We start from the raw sequence: 17,268 nt of genomic DNA on the forward strand, positions 1-17,268 counted from the left end.
ATTATACAAGAATAGAGTTTTATACACTGACTATTTTGTAAAAAATGCACAATATCTTAATATCCCTTTTTGCCACTTTGTCTGTTTAACAAACTACTTTACTCAGTTACTCCTTCCCCTCACCACCTGCACTGCTCATTAGCCCATCTCTCTTAACCTCACCTTACTTTTGTATTCATTAACTTCACATATTCCTAAAGACCCTCTCTCCCCCTTGCAACTCATCACAAAAACAGTCTCACTACTGCAAATCCCCATCTCATCTCATGTCACTCTCCCTCTTGCTCATACTAGCTGCTGGCGACATCTCCCCTAATCCTGGTCCCCCACACAACTTCCTTGCCCTGCACCCCCATGTGTGCCCTTCAATAGACTTCAAAAACAAAACTCTGGTAACCTTAATCTCATTCCTCTTGCATCTAAAGCCACCACCCCCTTCATGGAACTCTCGCTCTGTTCGCAAAAAGCTCACTTCTATCCATTACCTTTTTATCTCCCACTCTCTCAGAAACCTGGCTCTCTCCTTCAGACACTGCTTCTTCTGCTGCACTGTCACAAGGAGGTCTCCACTTCAGCCACACTCCTAGGTCTAACAATAGACAAGGTGGTGGTGTTGGTATTTTACTTTACTCTTGTTGCACCTTTCAATAAATACAGCCATTCTCTTCCCTCACATTTTCTTAATTCGAAACACACATGATTCGGTTATTCTCTCCCCTCTCTATACGTGTTGCAGTCATATAACGCCCCCCCCCCCCGGTTCCGCAACTCTATTTCTAGATCACTATGCTGCCTGGCTACCTTACTTCCTTTCCTCAGATACCCCTGCCCTCATTCTCGGTGACTTCAACCTGCCTGTTGACAATCCCACCGTCTCCTCTGCAAAACAACTTCTGCAACTCCCTTCATCTTTCGGCCTGTCACCATGGACTGACTCTCTCCCTCACAATGATGGTCACTCCCTTGATCTGATTTTCAGCTATCGATGCGCACTCTCAAACTTCACAAATTCACCTTTTCCACTTTCTAACTACCACCTCCTCACTTGTAACATCACCTCCCTCCATACAACTCTCCCTCCTTCTACCCCTCACACTAAACTTCACAAAAGTATCAAGTCATTAGATAAGTAACAGCTCGCTAGCTCTCGAACCTCTTGTCTCTTCCATCCCCTCCTGTTCCTATCCTGATGAACCATAGCTCTGAAAAAGGAAATTTATGCTTACTTGATAAATTGATTTCTTCTACGATACGACAAGTCCATGGATTTCATCCTTACTTGTGGGATATTATCCTCCTGCTAACAGGAAGTGGCAAAGAGCACCACAGCAGAGCTGTATATATAGCCCCTCCCCTTCCCAGTCATTCGACCGAAGGTTATAGGAAGAGAAAGGAAAAGCTAAAAGGTGCAGAGGTGACTGAAGTTGTAAATAATAAAAACTATAATCTGTCTTAAATTGACAGGGAGAGCCGTGGACTCGTCGTATCGTAGAAGAAATCAATTGATCAGGTAAGCATAAATTTCCTTTTCTTCTACAGGATACGACGAGCCCACGGATTTCATCCTTAATTGTGGGATACAATACCAAAGCAACAGGACACGGATGAAAGGGAGGGACAAGACAGAGACCTAAACGGAAGGCACCACTACTTGAAGAACTTTTCTCCCAAAAACAGCCTCAGAAGAAGCAAAAGTATCAAATTTGTAAAATTTGGAAAAAGTATGATGGGACGACCAAGTCGCAGCTTTACAAATCTGTTCAACAGATGCATCGCAAAAGCCCATGTGGAAGCCACAGCCCTAGTAGAATGAGCCGTAATTCTTTCAGGAGGCTGCTGTCCAGCAGTCTCATATGCCAGGCGGATGATACTTCTCAGCCAAAAAGAAAGAGAGGTAGCCGTAGCTTTCTGACCCCTACAATTTCCAGAATAAACAATGAATAATGAAGATGATTGACGGAAATCCTTAGTTGCCTGTAAGTAAAACTTTAAGGCACGGACCACGTCCAGATTATGCAACATACGCTCCTTCTTAGAAGAAGGATTAGGACACAAGGAAGGAACAACAATTTCCTGATTAATATTCTTATTCGAAACAACCTTAGGAAGAAATCCAGGTTTGGTACGTAAAACCACCTTATCAGAATGAAAAATGAGATAAAGCGAATCACATGGTAACGCTGACAGCTCAGAAACTCTTCGAGCAGAAGAAATAGCAACCAAAAACAGAACTTTCCAAGATATCAATTTAATATCTATGGAATGCATAGGTTGAAATGGAACCCCTTGAAGAACACGAAGAACTAAATTTAAACTCCAGGGAGGAGTAATTGGTCCTTCTTGGAGAAAAACATAATTTATGTAAGAACTTACCTGATAAATTCATTTCTTTCATATTAGCAAGAGTCCATGAGCTAGTGACGTATGGGATATACATTCCTACCAGGTGGGGCAAAGTTTCCCAAACCTCAAAATGCCTATAAATACACCCCTCACCACACCCACAATTCAGTTTAACGAATAGCCAAGAAGTGGGGTGATAAGAAAGGAGCAAAAGCATCAAAAATAAGGAATTGGAATAATTGTGCTTTATACAAAAAAATCATAACCTCCACAAAAAGGGTGGGTCTCATGGACTCTTGCTAATATGAAAGAAATGAATTTATCAGGTAAGTTCTTACATAAATTATGTTTTCTTTCATGTAATTAGCAAACGTCCATGAGCTAGTGACATATGGGATAGCAGATACCCAAGATGTGGAACTTCCACGCAAGAGTCACTAGAGAGGGAGGGATAAAATAAAGACAGCCAATTCCGCTGAAAAAATAATCCACAACCCAAATCAAAAGTTTTAATCCAAATAACAAAAAAAACTGAAAACATAAGCAGAAGAATCAAACTGAAACAGCTGCCTGAAGTACTTTTCTACCAAAAACTGCTTCAGAAGAAGAGAAAACATCAAAATGGTAGAATTTAGTAAAAGTATGCAAAGAAGACCAAGTTGCTGCTTTGCAAATCTGATCAACAGAAGCTTCATTCCTAAAAGCCCAGGAAGTAGAGACTGACCTAGTAGAATGAGCCATAATCCTTTGAGGCAGGGACTTCCCCGACTCCACATAAGCATGATGAATCAAAGACTTTAACCAAGACGCCAAAGAAATGGCAGAAGCTTTCTGACCTTTCCTGGAACCAGAAAAGATAAATAGACTAAAAGTTTTTCTAAAATCTTTAGTAGCTTCAACATAATATTTCAAAGCTCTTACTACATCCAAAGAATGTAAAGATCTCTCCTTTGAATTCTTAGGATTAGGGCACAATGAAGGGACAACAATTTCTCTACTAATGTTGTTAGAATTCACAACCTTAAGTAAAAATTTAAATGAAGTCCGCAACACGGCCTTATCCTGATGAAAAATCAAAAAAGGAGATTCACAAGAAAGAGCAGATAACTCAAACTCTTCTAGCAGAAGAGATGGCCAAAAGGAACAAAACTTTCCAAGAAAGTAATTTAATATCCAGAGAATGCATAGGTTCAAACGGAGGAGCCTGTAAAGCCCTCAGAACCAAATTAAGACTCCAAGGAGGAGAGATTGACTTAATGACAGGCTTGATACGAACTAAAGCCTGCACAAAACAATGAATATCAGGAAGATTAGCAATCTTTCTGTGAAAAAGAACAGAAAGAGCAGAGATTTGTCCTTTCAAAGAACTTGCAGATAAACCTTTATCCAAACCATCCTGAAGAAACTGTAAAATTCTAGGAATTCTAAAAGAATGCCAGGAGAACTTATGAGAAGAACACCAAGAAATGTAAGTCTTCCAGACTCGATAATAAATCTTCCTAGACACAGATTTACGAGCCTGTAACATAGTATTAATTACTGAGTCAGAGAAACCTCTATGACTAAGAATCAAGCGTTCAATTTCCATATTTCCAATTTAATGATTTGAGATCCTGATGGAAAAATGGGCCTTGAGATAGAAGGTCTGGTCTTAACGGAAGTGTCCAAGGTTGGCAACTGGCCATCCGAATGAGATCCACATACCAAAACCTGTGAGGCCATGCTGGAGCTACCAGCAGTACAAACGAACGTTCCATTAGAATTTTGGAAATCACTCTTGGAAGAAGAACTAGAGGCGGAAAGATATAGGCAGGATGATAATTCCAAGGAAGCGACAACGCGTCCACTGCTTCCGCCTGAGGATCCCTGGATCTGGACAGATACCTGGGAAGTTTCTTGTTTAGATGAGAGGCCATCAAATCTATTTCTGGAAGTCCCCAGATTTGAACAATCTGAAGAAATACCTCTGGGTGAAGAGACCATTCGCCCGGATGTAACGACTGGCGACTGAGATAATCCGCTTCCCAATTGTCTACACCTGGAATGTGAACCGCAGAAATTAGACAGGAGCTGGATTCCGCCCATACAAGTATCCGAGATACTTCTTTCATAGCTTGAGGACTGTGAGTCCCACCTTGATGATTGACATACGCCACGGTTGTGACATTGTCCGTCTGAAAACAAATAAACGATTCAATATTTTTAGATCCAGAACTGGTCTGAAGGAATTCTCCTTCTTTGGTACAATGAATAGATTTGAATAAAACCCCAGCCCCTGTTCCAGAACTGGAACTGGTACAATTACCCCAGCCAACTCTAGATCTGAAACACATTTCAGAAATGCCTGAGCCTTCACTGGGTTTACTGGAATGCGAGAGAGAAAAAATTTTCTCACAGGAGGTCTTATCTTGAAATTTATTCTGTATCCTTGAGAAACAATGTTCTGAATCCAATGACTGTGAATCGAATTGATCCAAATATCTTTGAAAAATCGTAACCTGCCCCCTACCAGCTGTGCTGGAATGAGGGCCGCACCTTCATGCGGATTTAGGAGCTGGTTTTGACTTTCTGAAAGGCTTGGATTTATTCCAGACTGGAGAAGGTTTCCAAACGGAAACCGTTCCTTTAGGGGAAGGGTCAGGCTTCTGTTCTTTATTTTGATGAAAGGAACGAAAACGATTAGCAGCCCTGTATTTACCTTTAGATTTTTTTGTCCTGAGGCAAAAAGGTTCCTTTCCCCCCAGTAACAGTTGAAATAATAGAATCCAACTGTGAACCAAATAATTTATTACCTTGGAAAGAAAGAGAAAGCAAAGTTGACTTAGAGGTCATATCTGCATTCCAAGATTTAAGCCATAAAGCTCTTCTAGCTAAGATAGCTAAAGACATATACCTGACATCAATTCTAATGATATCAAAAATGGCATCACAAATAAAGTTATTAGCATGTTGAAGAAGTTTAACAATGCTATAAGCATTATGGTCTGACACTTGTTGCGCTAAAGCCTCCAACCAGAAAGTTGAAGCTGCAGCAACATCAGCCAAAGAAATAGCAGGTCTAAGAAGATTACCTGAACATAAATAAGCTCTCCTTAGAAAGGATTCAATCTTCCTGTCTAAAGGATCCTTAAAGGAAGTACTATCCGCCGTAGGAATAGTAGTACGCTAAGCAAGAGTAGAAATAGCCCCATCAACTTTAGGGATTTTATCCCAAAACTCTAATCTATCAGATGGCACAGGGTACAATTTCTTAAACCTTTGAGAAGGAGTAAATGAAGTACCCAGGCTATTCCATTCCCTAGAAATTACTTCTGAAATAGCGTCAGGAACTGGAAAAACTTCAGGAATAACTACATGAGGTTTGAAAACCGAATTTAAACGCTTAGTAGATAGTATCAAGAGGACTAGACTACTCCATATCTAATGCAATTAACACTTCTTTAAGTAAAGAACGAATAAACTCCATCTTAAATAAATATGAAGATTTATCAGTGTCAATATCTGAGGCAGAATCTTCTGAGCCAGATAGATCCTCATCAAAAACAGATAAGTCAGAATGATGATGGTCACCTAAAGATTCATCTGAAATATGAGAAGTTTTAAAAGACCTTTTACGTTTACTGGAAGGAGGAATAACAGACAGAGCCTTCCTAATAGATTTAGAAACAAATTCTTTAACATTAACAGGGCCATCCTGAACATTAGATGTTGAAGGAACAACAACAGGTAATGGATTATTACTAATGGAAATACAATCTGCATTAGAAAGTTTATCATGACAGTTATCACAAACAACAGCTGGAGGAACAGTTACCAAAAGTTTACAACAGATGTACTTAACTTTGGTAGAACCAGCATCAGACAGCGTCTTTCCAGAAGTAGATTCTGATCCAGGGTCATGTGGAGACATCTTGCAATATGTAATAGAAAAAACAACATATAAAGCAAAATTATCAAATTCCTTAAATGACAGTTTCAGGAATGGGAAAAAATGCCAAATGAACAAGCCTCTAGCAACCAGAAGCAATGAAAAATGAGACTGAAATAATGTGAAAAAAAAGTGGAGACAAGAATGACGCCCACATTATTGGTGCCAAGTACAACGCCTATATTTTTTTGGTGCCAAACGACGCCCACAATTTTGGCGCAAAAAAAAAGTCTGAACGTCAAATATGACGCAACCATACGCAAACTTCCGGCGTCAATTAGGGCGCCAGAAATGACAATTTTTTTGCGCCAAAAAAGTCTGCGCCAAGAATGACGCAATAAATTGAAGCATTTTCAGCCCCCGCGAGCCTAACAGCCCACAGGGAAAAAAAAAAGTCAATTGAAAAATGTTTTTAAGGTAAGAAAAAAATATTTCATATTATCCCAAATAATGAAACTGACTGTCTGAAATAAGGAATACTGATTATCCTGAATCAAGGCAAATATAAGTTTAAACACATATATTTAGAACTTTACATATAAAGTGCCCAACCATAGCTTAGAGTGTCATAAAAAATAAGACTTACTTACCCTAAGACACTCATCTACATATAGTAGACAGCCAAACCAGTACTGAAACGAGAATCAGTAGAGGTAATGGTATATAAGAGTATATCGTCGATCTGAAAAGGGAGGTAAGAGATGAATCTCTACGACCGATAACAGAGAACCTATGAAATAGATCCCGTAGAAGGAGACCATTGACTTCAAATAGGCAATACTCTCTTCACATCCCTCTGACATTCACTGCACTCAGAGGAAAACCGGGCTCCAGCCTGCTGCGAAGCGCATATCAACGTAGAATCTAGCACAAACTTACTTCACCACCTCCATGGGAGGCAAAGTTTGTAAAACTGAATTGTGGGTGTGGTGAGGGGTGTATTTATAGGCATTTTGAGGTTTGGGAAACTTTGCCCCTCCTGGTAGGAATGTATATCCCATACGTCACTAGCTCATGGACTCTTGCTAATTACATGAAAGAAAGACAGAATCCTAGGAATCCTAACTTTACTCCATGAGTAACCCTTGGATTGACACCAATAAAGATATTTACGCCATATCTTATGATAGATTTTTCTAGTGACAGGCTTTCTAGCCTGTATCAAAGTATTGATGACTGAATCAGAGAATCCTCGCTTTGATAAAATCAAGTGTTCAATCTCCGCACAGTCAGCTGCAGAGAAATTAGATTTGGATGTTGGAAAGGACCTTGAATGAGAAGGTCCTGTCTCAAAGGAAGTTTCCACGGTGGCAGAGAGGACATGTCCACTAGATCCGCATACCAAGTCCTGCGTGGCCACGCAGGCGCTATCAGGATTACTGAAGCTCTCTGCTGTTTGATTTGAGCAATCACGCGTGGAAGGAGAGGAAACGGTGGAAACACATAAGCTAGGCTGAATGACCAAGGCATTGCCAAGGCATCTAGTTCGGCCTGAGGATCCCTCGACCTGGATCCGTATCTTGGAAGCTTGGCATTCTGTCGAGATGCCATCAGATCCAATTCCGGTCTGCCCCCATCGTAGAATCAGTGAGGCAAACACTTCCGGGTGGAGTTCCCACTCCCCCGGATGAAAGGTCTGTCGACTTAGAAAATCTGCTTCCCAGTTCTCTACTCCTGGGATGTAGATTGCTGACAGATAACAAGAGTGGGCCTCCGCCCATCGGATTATCTTGGATACTTCTATCATCGCTAAGGAACGCCTTGTTCCACCTGATGATTGATATAAGCCACAGTCGTGATGTTGTCCGACTGGAATCTGATGAATTTGGCCGAAGCCAACTGAGACCACGCTTGAAGCGCACTGAATATTGCTCTCAGTTCCAGAATATTGATTGAGCCTTCAGGGAATTCCAGACTACACCCCAGCCCAGAAGGCTGGCGTCCGTTGTCACTATCACCCACGAGGGTCTGCGGAAACAAGTCCCCTGGGACAGATGATCCGGCGACAACCACCAAAGAAGAGAGTCTCTGGTCTCTTGATCTAGATTTATCTGAGGAGATAAATCTGCATAATCCCCATTCCACTGTCCGAGCATGCACAGTTGCAGTGGTCTGAGATGAAAGCGAGCAAACGGAATGATGTCCATTGCCGCTACCATTAATCCAATTACCTCCATACACTGAGCCACTGATGGCCGAGGAATGGACTGAAGTGCTCGGCAAGTATTTAGAATCTTTGATTTTCTGACCTGCGTCAGAAATATTTTCATGTCTACCGAGTCTATCAGAGTTCCCAAGAAAGGAACCCTTGTCTGTGGAACTAGTGAACTTTTCTCTATGTTCACCTTCCAACCATGAGTTCTCAGGAAAGACAAGACTTTGTCCGTGTGAGATTTTGTCAGTTGATACGTTGACGCCTGGATCAGAATGTCGTCCAGATAAGGCGCCACTGCTATGCCTGCGGTCTGAGAACCCCCAGAAGAGACCCTAGAACCTTTGTGAAGATTCTGGGTGCTGTGGCCAACCCGAAAGAAAGAGCCATGAACTGATAATGTTTGTCCAGGAAGGCAAACCTTAGAAACTGATGATGATCCTTGTGGATAGGAATATGAAGGTAAGCATCCTTCAAGTCCACGGTAGTCATATATTGAACCTCCTGGATCATTGGTAAGATTGTTTGTATAGTCTCCATTTTGAACGATAGGACTCTGAAAAACTTGTTTAGACACTTGAGGTCTAAAATGGGTCTGAAAGTTCCCTCTTTTTTGGGAACCACAAAAAGATTTGAGCAAAACCCCATCAACAGTTTTTGCCTCTCCCTTAGAGTGTCATATAATGCCCAATATAATGTCTCAACAAGGGTTTCCGGTAACACCCCTCTGTATAACAGGTCGTCTACTGCTTACCCCATTCCCTTACAGGGAAAAAAATGCCAGCCAGTTCTTATATATCAAGTCTCCTCAGAAATAAAGGGCTGCACATACCTTAATGCTGCTTGTAGCATGAACCGTTCTCCACACTGAAGATGTCTCTTGTGTTACCTTCAGAAGTCTTGTGGGAACCAACATGGATCTTAGTTACAGCTGCTAAGATCATCAACCTCAGGGCAGAAATCTTCTTCCATATCCCCGAGGAAAATAGTACTCACCGGTACCATTTAAAATAAAAAAAACTTCTTGATTGAAGAAACTAAAACTAACACCTCACTTTACCTCTTCCTAGTATAACACAGGCAAATGAATGACTGGGGGTGGAGGGGAAGGGAGGAGCTATATATACAGCTCTGCTGTGGTGCTCTTTGCCACTTCCTGTTAGCAGGAGGATAATATCCCACAAGGATGAAATCCGTGGACTTGTCTTATCTTGTTGAAGAAACATACACTCATTCTCAGCCCTGGCATACTCCTCTGACACGGTACCACCGCAGATGTTTCCATACTGCTGAGCGACACTGGAGGAAATCTCTGAGTTCTGCTGACTTTCTTCACTATAAGTTCATCTGGAACTCTTACTATTCTGCCCTTAATCTATGTAAGCAACATTACATCTCTACTCTTATCTCTACTCTTTCTTCAAACCCAAAATGTCTGTTCTCCACATTCAATACTCACAACTTCTCTCTCAGCTCAAGATTTTGCCAGCTACTTCAATAACCAAATAGACTCAATCAGAAATTAAATCAACTCTCAACATACTACTGGTCTCCCACCCGCACAAAAGCTCACAATCATCCAAAACTCACACAGCCATACATTTAGCTCTTTTGCCCGTTACAGAGGAAGAAGTTTCTGTTATAATATCCTCTCACCTCACTACCTGTCCCCTCGACCCCATCCCCTAACAACTACTCCCCTCCCTCTCTTCTACCCTTACCCTTATACTCACACACACCTTGAACCTCTCCCTCAGCATTGGTATAGTTCCCACATCTCTTAAACATGCATTAGTCACAGCTATCCTCACAAAACCTTTTCCCGATCCAACTACCGTGCTATTTCCCTACTCCCTCTTGCCTCAAAGCTTCTTGAAAAGCTAGCATATGCACGTCTATAACTCCATCATTACCCCAACCTCACATGTCCGATGTCTTGCTACCCCCTACATTTCTCCAGACTGGCTCCCATCTTATAGAACTCTCTGCCTCGCTCCACAAGACTCTCCCCTAGTTTTAAAAGCTTTAAAAGCTCCCTGAAGACTCTTCTATTCAGGGACGCATACAACCTACACTAACCTTCCTATCTCCACTGCTATCCCCATAAACCCCATAGCATGTAAGCCTATGAGCCCAGCTGTTTGTAGTTCATCTTCATAAGAGCCGACTACAACAGTGCAACTCTCGGCAGGACCCTCTACCTGTTTGATCCCTGCAATTGTTTTTTATATACCACCTATGTTCATAGCGCTGCGGAACCTGTTGGCGCTCTACAAATACCTGATAATAATTAATAATGGTAGAAAGGTGTTCAGGAGATTCAGTTTCTTGGGTAAATTTAGGGACAGAATCCTGCTGCTCCATTATAGCATATGGTAAAGCAATGTAATAAACACTATAAAAATCCCTTAATAAAAGCTTGCAAAAAGAAAACCATTTACCCCCACCTAAGTAGCTTTTACAGTAACAATAAGCACTAAGCCAAGCTGAAACGAACAGAAGAAAAAAAAAACATTACTTCCGAAACGTGCACCAAACACTGAATGAGCGTGACAAAAACTTGACTAGCACATAACCGAGCAAACATGTGATAACCCGACAAGCAAACCTGAAGCGCGAAAATAACTGCAGTGCCTAAGAGACACACGCTAACCAGACGTGCGCAACATAGACCGAAAACCACTTTCTGTGAAGAATCACATGTATGCATGTATGTGTGAGGGGTTTTATAGAGCTCTTGGGGTTTGGGAATCTTTGCCGTCTCCTAGTGGTATAGAAGAGTAATGGATTGTGGACTTTCACCACCTGTATGAAAGAAAAAGAAACCATCACGAGGATGGATTAAAGAAATAAAAACAAAACAAAAAAAAACCCATGAATTATGCTTACCTGATAATTTTATTTCCATTTGTATGAGGAGAGTCCACGGCTTCATTCCTTACTTGAGGAAATACAGAACCTGGCCACCAGGAGGAGACAAAGACACCCCAGCCAAAGGTTTAAATACCTCCCCCACTCCCCTCATCCCACAGTCATTCTGCCGAGGGAACAATGAACAGTAGGAAAATATCAGGGTATAAATGGTGCCAGTAGAACAAAATTTAGGTCCGCCCAACGGAGAAAACGGGCAGGGGCCACGTCAAATTTGTAAAACATTGAAAAAGTATGTAAGGAGGACCAGGATCATTCTCTCAGAGAATCCAGATTTTGATGAACAAAAGGACCCTGTTCCAGCAGATCCCTACGACAAGGTAACCTCCATGGACGAGATGATGACATCCCCACCAGGTCCGCAAACCACATCCTTCGAGGCCACGATGCAGCAATTAGAACAGTCGAAGCTTGCTCCTGCTTGATGCAGTCCACTACCAGAGGAAGAAGTGGTAACGGCGGAAAAATGATTACTAGGTTGAACCCCCAAGGCACTGCTATCAGTTCTGCCTGAGGATCCCTGGACCTTGACCCATATCTGGGTAGCTTGGCATTGAGTCTGGACATCATGAGATCTATCTCTAGCATCGCTCATCTGCTGCACATCTCCCTGCAAACACCTTGGAATGGAGAGACCATTTCCCCGGATGAAACTATTGTCTGCTGAGAAAGTCTGCTTACCAGTTGTCCACCCCAGGAATGTGGATCGCTGACAGCAAGCAGCTGCAGGCCTCCGTCCATTCCAGAATCCAAAATAATTCCCTCATGGCTAGGGAGCTTCTCGTTCCCCCCTGATGGTTGATGTAAGCCACCAAAGTAATGTTGTCCGATTGGAATCTTATAAACTGGGATGAACCCAGAAAAGGCCAAGCCTTCACAGATCGCGCAAAGTTCAAAAATGATGATCAGAAGAGATTCCTCTTGAGTCCACCGACCCTGTGCCTTCCTGGCACCTCAAACAGCTTGGACCAGGATGTCGAAGTCTTGAGATACTGCAATGCCCCTTGATCTCTCCACCACGAGCAGAGCCCCTAGAACCTTCGTAAAGACTATTAGGGCAGTAGCCAGACCGAATGGGAGAGCCACAAACTGGAAGTGTTGGTCCAGAAAGGCAAATCTTAAGACCCTGTTGTGATCCTTGAGTATTGGCACATGAAGGTAAGCATCCTTCAAGTCTATCGTAGTCATAAACTGTCCCTCTTGGACTAAGCGCAGAATCGACCATATCATCTCCATCTTGAACGATGGCACCGATAGAAACTTGTTTAAACACTTTAGGTCTAGAATCGGGCGAAACGTACCCTCTTCTTCTTTGGGACCACAAAAAGGTTTGCATAGTAACACAGACCTCTTTCTGCTAGAAGAACTGGCACAATCACTCCTAGGGAGAAGAGATCCCTCACGCACCCTAGAAAAGCATCTAGTTTTTTCTTGTCTTGAAGACAGGTTTGACAAGAGGAATCTGCCCCTGGGTGGATGAGATTTGAAACCTATCCTGTAACCCTGAGCAATGACCTCCAGAACCCAAGGGTCTTGCAAATCTCCCAGCCATGCCTCCACAAAGAGAGATAGTCTGCCCCCAATACTATCCAACGATGGATCGGGGGCTGCCCCTTCATGCAGATTTAGTCTCGGCGGGATTCTTGTTATGCTTGGACTTATTCCAAGATTGAGATGGTTTCCAAGTTCCCTTAGACTGATCCTGCTTCGCGGAGGGCTGCTGGCATTGGGATTTTTCCTAACGACAGGGACGAAAATTGGGACCCTGTCCTTCAGGTTTGTTTTTCTTATCCTGTGGCAAGAAGGCACCCTTGCCCCCAGTAACCGTGGATATGATAGAGTCCAGGCTTGGACCGAAAAGAACCTTTCCCTTAAATGGAAGGGAAAGCAATCTAGATTTTGAAGTCATGTCCATGGACCAAGACTTCAGCCACAGAGCCTTACGGGCCAGAACAGAAAAGCCTGAAGTCTTGACATTCAAGCGAATAACCTGCATGTTAGCATCGTAAATAAACAAATTAGCTACCCTCAAGGCCTTAATTCTTTTCTGGATCTCATCGAGGGGAGTTTCCACCTCGATCATCTCCAATATCGAGTCACACCAATAGGCAGCTATAGGTTGAAATAAAAATGCTGTGTGCTGAAACATCTTTCTCAACAGAGTTTCTAACTTCTTATCCATGGGCTCCTTAGACGAAGAAAAACTATCCTCAAGCGGGATAGTGGTGCGCTTAGCAAGCGTGGAGATGGCTCCATCCACCTTAGGGACAGATCCCCACAACTCTAATTGGGAGTCAGGAACCATTTTTTATAAAGGAAGAAGGGGAAAAAAGAGGAATAGAGTCTTTCCTATTCATTCTTAATAATATGTTTCATCTTAACCGGGAAAGTTTGTGGAACAACCCTGTCCTCAAACTTTATCAAGCTTAGGAATAGAAAGTTCCTCGGGTAACTTTGGTTCGGGAACCTCTAACGTAGCCAATTCTTCTTTTAACAGAAAGCGTAAGTGCTTTATGCTAAATCTAAAGTCTGGTTCCTCCACAACCGGAGGCTTAGAGGCAGCCGATTCCGACCCAGAAAGAGCCTCCTCTGAAGTATCAGAGGCGTCTTCATCAGCGGATAAGCTAGTGTCAGATAAATCCATCAAGTTGGTAGACGACCCCTGGAAAGGATAGCAGTATTTAACCTTTGGCTTGCGCTTAGCAGGGCGAGGTAAAGCACCAAAAGCCGCAGACACTGCCGTTTGCAACTGTTCAGAAAAGTCTGGCGGTAAGAGGGCCCCTCCCGAAGGAGGATTAGTTGTGCAATGGGGAGCTGCATGTGCAATCGGAGATGACTGCAGGGAACGCAGCTCAAGGGACGGAGACTCCTCAGAGGTGGACGGCTCAGTTGTACTAAACATCTTAGTTTTTTTTAGATATAATAACTTTATCAAGGCATGTGGATCATAGTTGAGTAGCCTCCTCAGAATAAAAACAGGTATTAGCTCTTGGTAAAGAGGAAGTACCCTCTAAAGCATCAGAGTCCTCCATAGCTTGCGCTGTTACAATTGACTATAGAAAAAGTAAATGGCACCTTTATACCCCAATGGTCGGGGCACTCACCACCTCCTATGACCTAGGCACCACAGAGAAACCACTTCTCCTGTAAACCACACGGTCAGGAAAGAGGAAGTTAATGAGGCCACACCTGGTCACATGCAGTGCCATGCAGGACCGCCCCTGCGGCAGGAAGAAAAGCGTGCCGAACTGACAGGCTGCACAGCTATCCAAAACAAAAGTTAAAAAAAATAAATAAAAATTCCCACATCTGCCAGAGCCTCATCTCATACATGTTGCAGCATAAAACATAAAAGTAAATCATGTATAAATCCCCCTGCTCAATTAACTATTGATTCCAACACAGATAAAGGAGTCACACTGTGACCCTGTCTTATGTTATATGATATAAAATGAAACGATCTTACCGGAATCATCGCCGTGGAACAGACACACAGCCTCTCAAGTTTGACAGTCTTGTAGCATTGCACCTCACATGGACTTGAGTGATAGAAGCAGGGAGTTAAACTCGTCAACACTGATAGCTTAGGAGCTGTTAATACGAGTATGGATGGTTTTGCAGGAAGACTCTCCCTGCACCCTAACATTCGTCAATGCTCTCACTGAGAGGCTGACAAGACTTCTTAAAACTCCAGTCCCATAGCGAAGAGTACTACCCTCCATAAGAGACTACTCCGAATCTTCCAACACTTCTCTGCCATCCTCCTGTGACGAAAGGCAAAGAATGACTGGGGGATGAGGGGAGTGGGGAGGTATTTAATCATTTGGCTGGGGTGTCTGCCTCCTCCTGGTGGCCATGCTCTGTATTCCCACAAGTAAGGAATGAAGCAGTGGACTCTCCTCATATTAAGATGGAAAATTGTATTTCCCGTGATTTTTTCTTAAATTAATAGATTGCCTAAACAATAAAACTAGAATAAGCGGTTACCTTCTGTACTGGATTTCTGTTCAGTTACAAGAGCAGCTGGTTTAACCAGGACAACAGCGTAGCCTTCATTGTTGTGTATCACATTATTCTCCATTGTTATTTTAGGTATCTCACAAACTTCATCAATAAAGTCCTATAATAATAAAATAAATGTGAGTTTTAAACTGTAAAATATCGATCTAAAAATATTTGTCATATCTATCATAGGAAAAGATTAAACAAATATAGTTTTAATATAAATAAAGTAAATAAAGTATTTTAGGACATAAATTAATTCTTAGAAAAACTGAATATCCCTAGAATAGCACAACTAGACCTGTACACAGCAAAGCAGCTATAACCTTGGTTCCAACATTTACATTTTTTTTCTAAAGCTTTGATATCTTCAAATGAATTGTGCATATATCATGAGAGCAGAACTGTTCAGATTACTGCCCCAGCCTTAGTATTAAATGCTTTGATCAGCAAAGAAGAATCTTGGGTCTCTTGACAGGTTCAATATCCAAAACTTTATTAGTCAAAACCGGATTAAAAAAAATCCAAAACCACCAGCACAGAAAACAGGAGACAGGCTGGTCTTACTAGTTTCGGTGTTATGACGTAATCATAGACCTGCTGGATACTTGCAAGTAGGCGTTTAAAAGTATAACTCTGCACAGTCATATACAATAACTGAGTAATTTCAGAGTAAATATCAATGCCTGAGATCATTTAAAATGCCTCAATTGATGCACCCGCTGGTGTGCTACAACAATAAGTAAGACCTTCAGATATAAAAGTTTGTAAAATATGTAGAAGTTTTAGAAAAATGATTATTATTATCATTGCCCATATTTCACAATGATACATATACATCTCAACACCAGTGGTTGATTAAATCGAATTTGGAATTAAAGCCATTAGGGAGCTGTGTGCATAGTTTGAAGATCCAAAAAGCTTCTTGTCGTGCTAGGAGGGCACTCTTGTCTCCTCCTCTTGGTGGTCGCCTGATGGCTTCAATTGCTCGCCATTTTAAAGCCCTCACATCACTGTCGTGTACCTCCAAGAAATGCCTTGATAACTCAGAACATGGCTTCTTACTCTTGATATAGCCAAGATGTTCTCGTATCTGGGTACGCACGTCCCTTGTGGTCATGCCTATATATTGGCGATGGAGTGTGCATTTTATGAGATACACGACATGTGTTGTGGAGCATTTAATACAACCATTTGTTTCAAAAGCCTGATTGGTGACACAGGAATAGAAGCCCCTTCCTTATGCGAGGTAATCACAAGCCTTACATCTAGATACCCCACATTTATATCTGCCATTTACACTAAGCCATGTAGAGGCCTGCTGTTTCTGTGGGAGCTGGCTTGGGGAAAGGATGTTACTTAAGGTTTTATTTCTGGAATAAACACATTTGAAACCTTGTTCAGCAGTGGACCTAAATTGCTTGTCCCCATATAGTATAGGAAAAAGGAAATTTATGCTTACCTGATAAATTTATTTCTTTTACAAGATATGAAGAGTCCACGGATTTCATCCTTACTTATGGGATATCGCCTCCTGGTCAGCAGGATGAGGCAAAGAGCTCCACAGCAGAGCTGCATAAATAGCTCCTCACTTCCCCCGCAACCCAGTCATTCGACCGAAGTTAGGAAGAGAAAGGAAAATCCAAGGAGCAAAAGTGACTGAAGTTTAACAAAAATAAAAACCTTTCTTTAGAAAACGATAGGAAGGGCCGTGGACTCGTCATATCGTAAAATAAATACATTTATCAGGTAAGCATAAGTTTTCTTTTCTTTTACAAGATATGACGAGTCCACGGATTTCATCCTTACTTATGGGATACAATACCAAAGCTATAGGACACGGATGAAAGGAAGGGACAAGACAGGAACCTAAACGGAACGCAGCACTGCTTGAAGAACCTTTCTCCCAAAA

At 42.1% G+C, this 17,268-nt stretch overlaps 1 protein-coding gene across 1 annotated transcript in view; it reads right to left on the reverse strand.

Moving 5' to 3' along the window:
- The window catches only part of SHCBP1 (SHC binding and spindle associated 1), a 422,105-nt gene that overhangs the window by 63,279 nt on the left and 341,558 nt on the right, over window positions 1-17,268 (reverse strand). Inside the window, exon 9 of the mRNA XM_053719355.1 lies at window positions 15,342-15,474. Coding sequence (XP_053575330.1) covers window positions 15,342-15,474 — 133 coding nt within the window. The remainder of the gene's footprint in view (window positions 1-15,341; window positions 15,475-17,268) is intronic.

This window comes from Bombina bombina, chromosome 1 (genome assembly GCF_027579735.1).
Source record: "Bombina bombina isolate aBomBom1 chromosome 1, aBomBom1.pri, whole genome shotgun sequence".
NCBI lineage: Eukaryota > Metazoa > Chordata > Amphibia > Anura > Bombinatoridae > Bombina > Bombina bombina.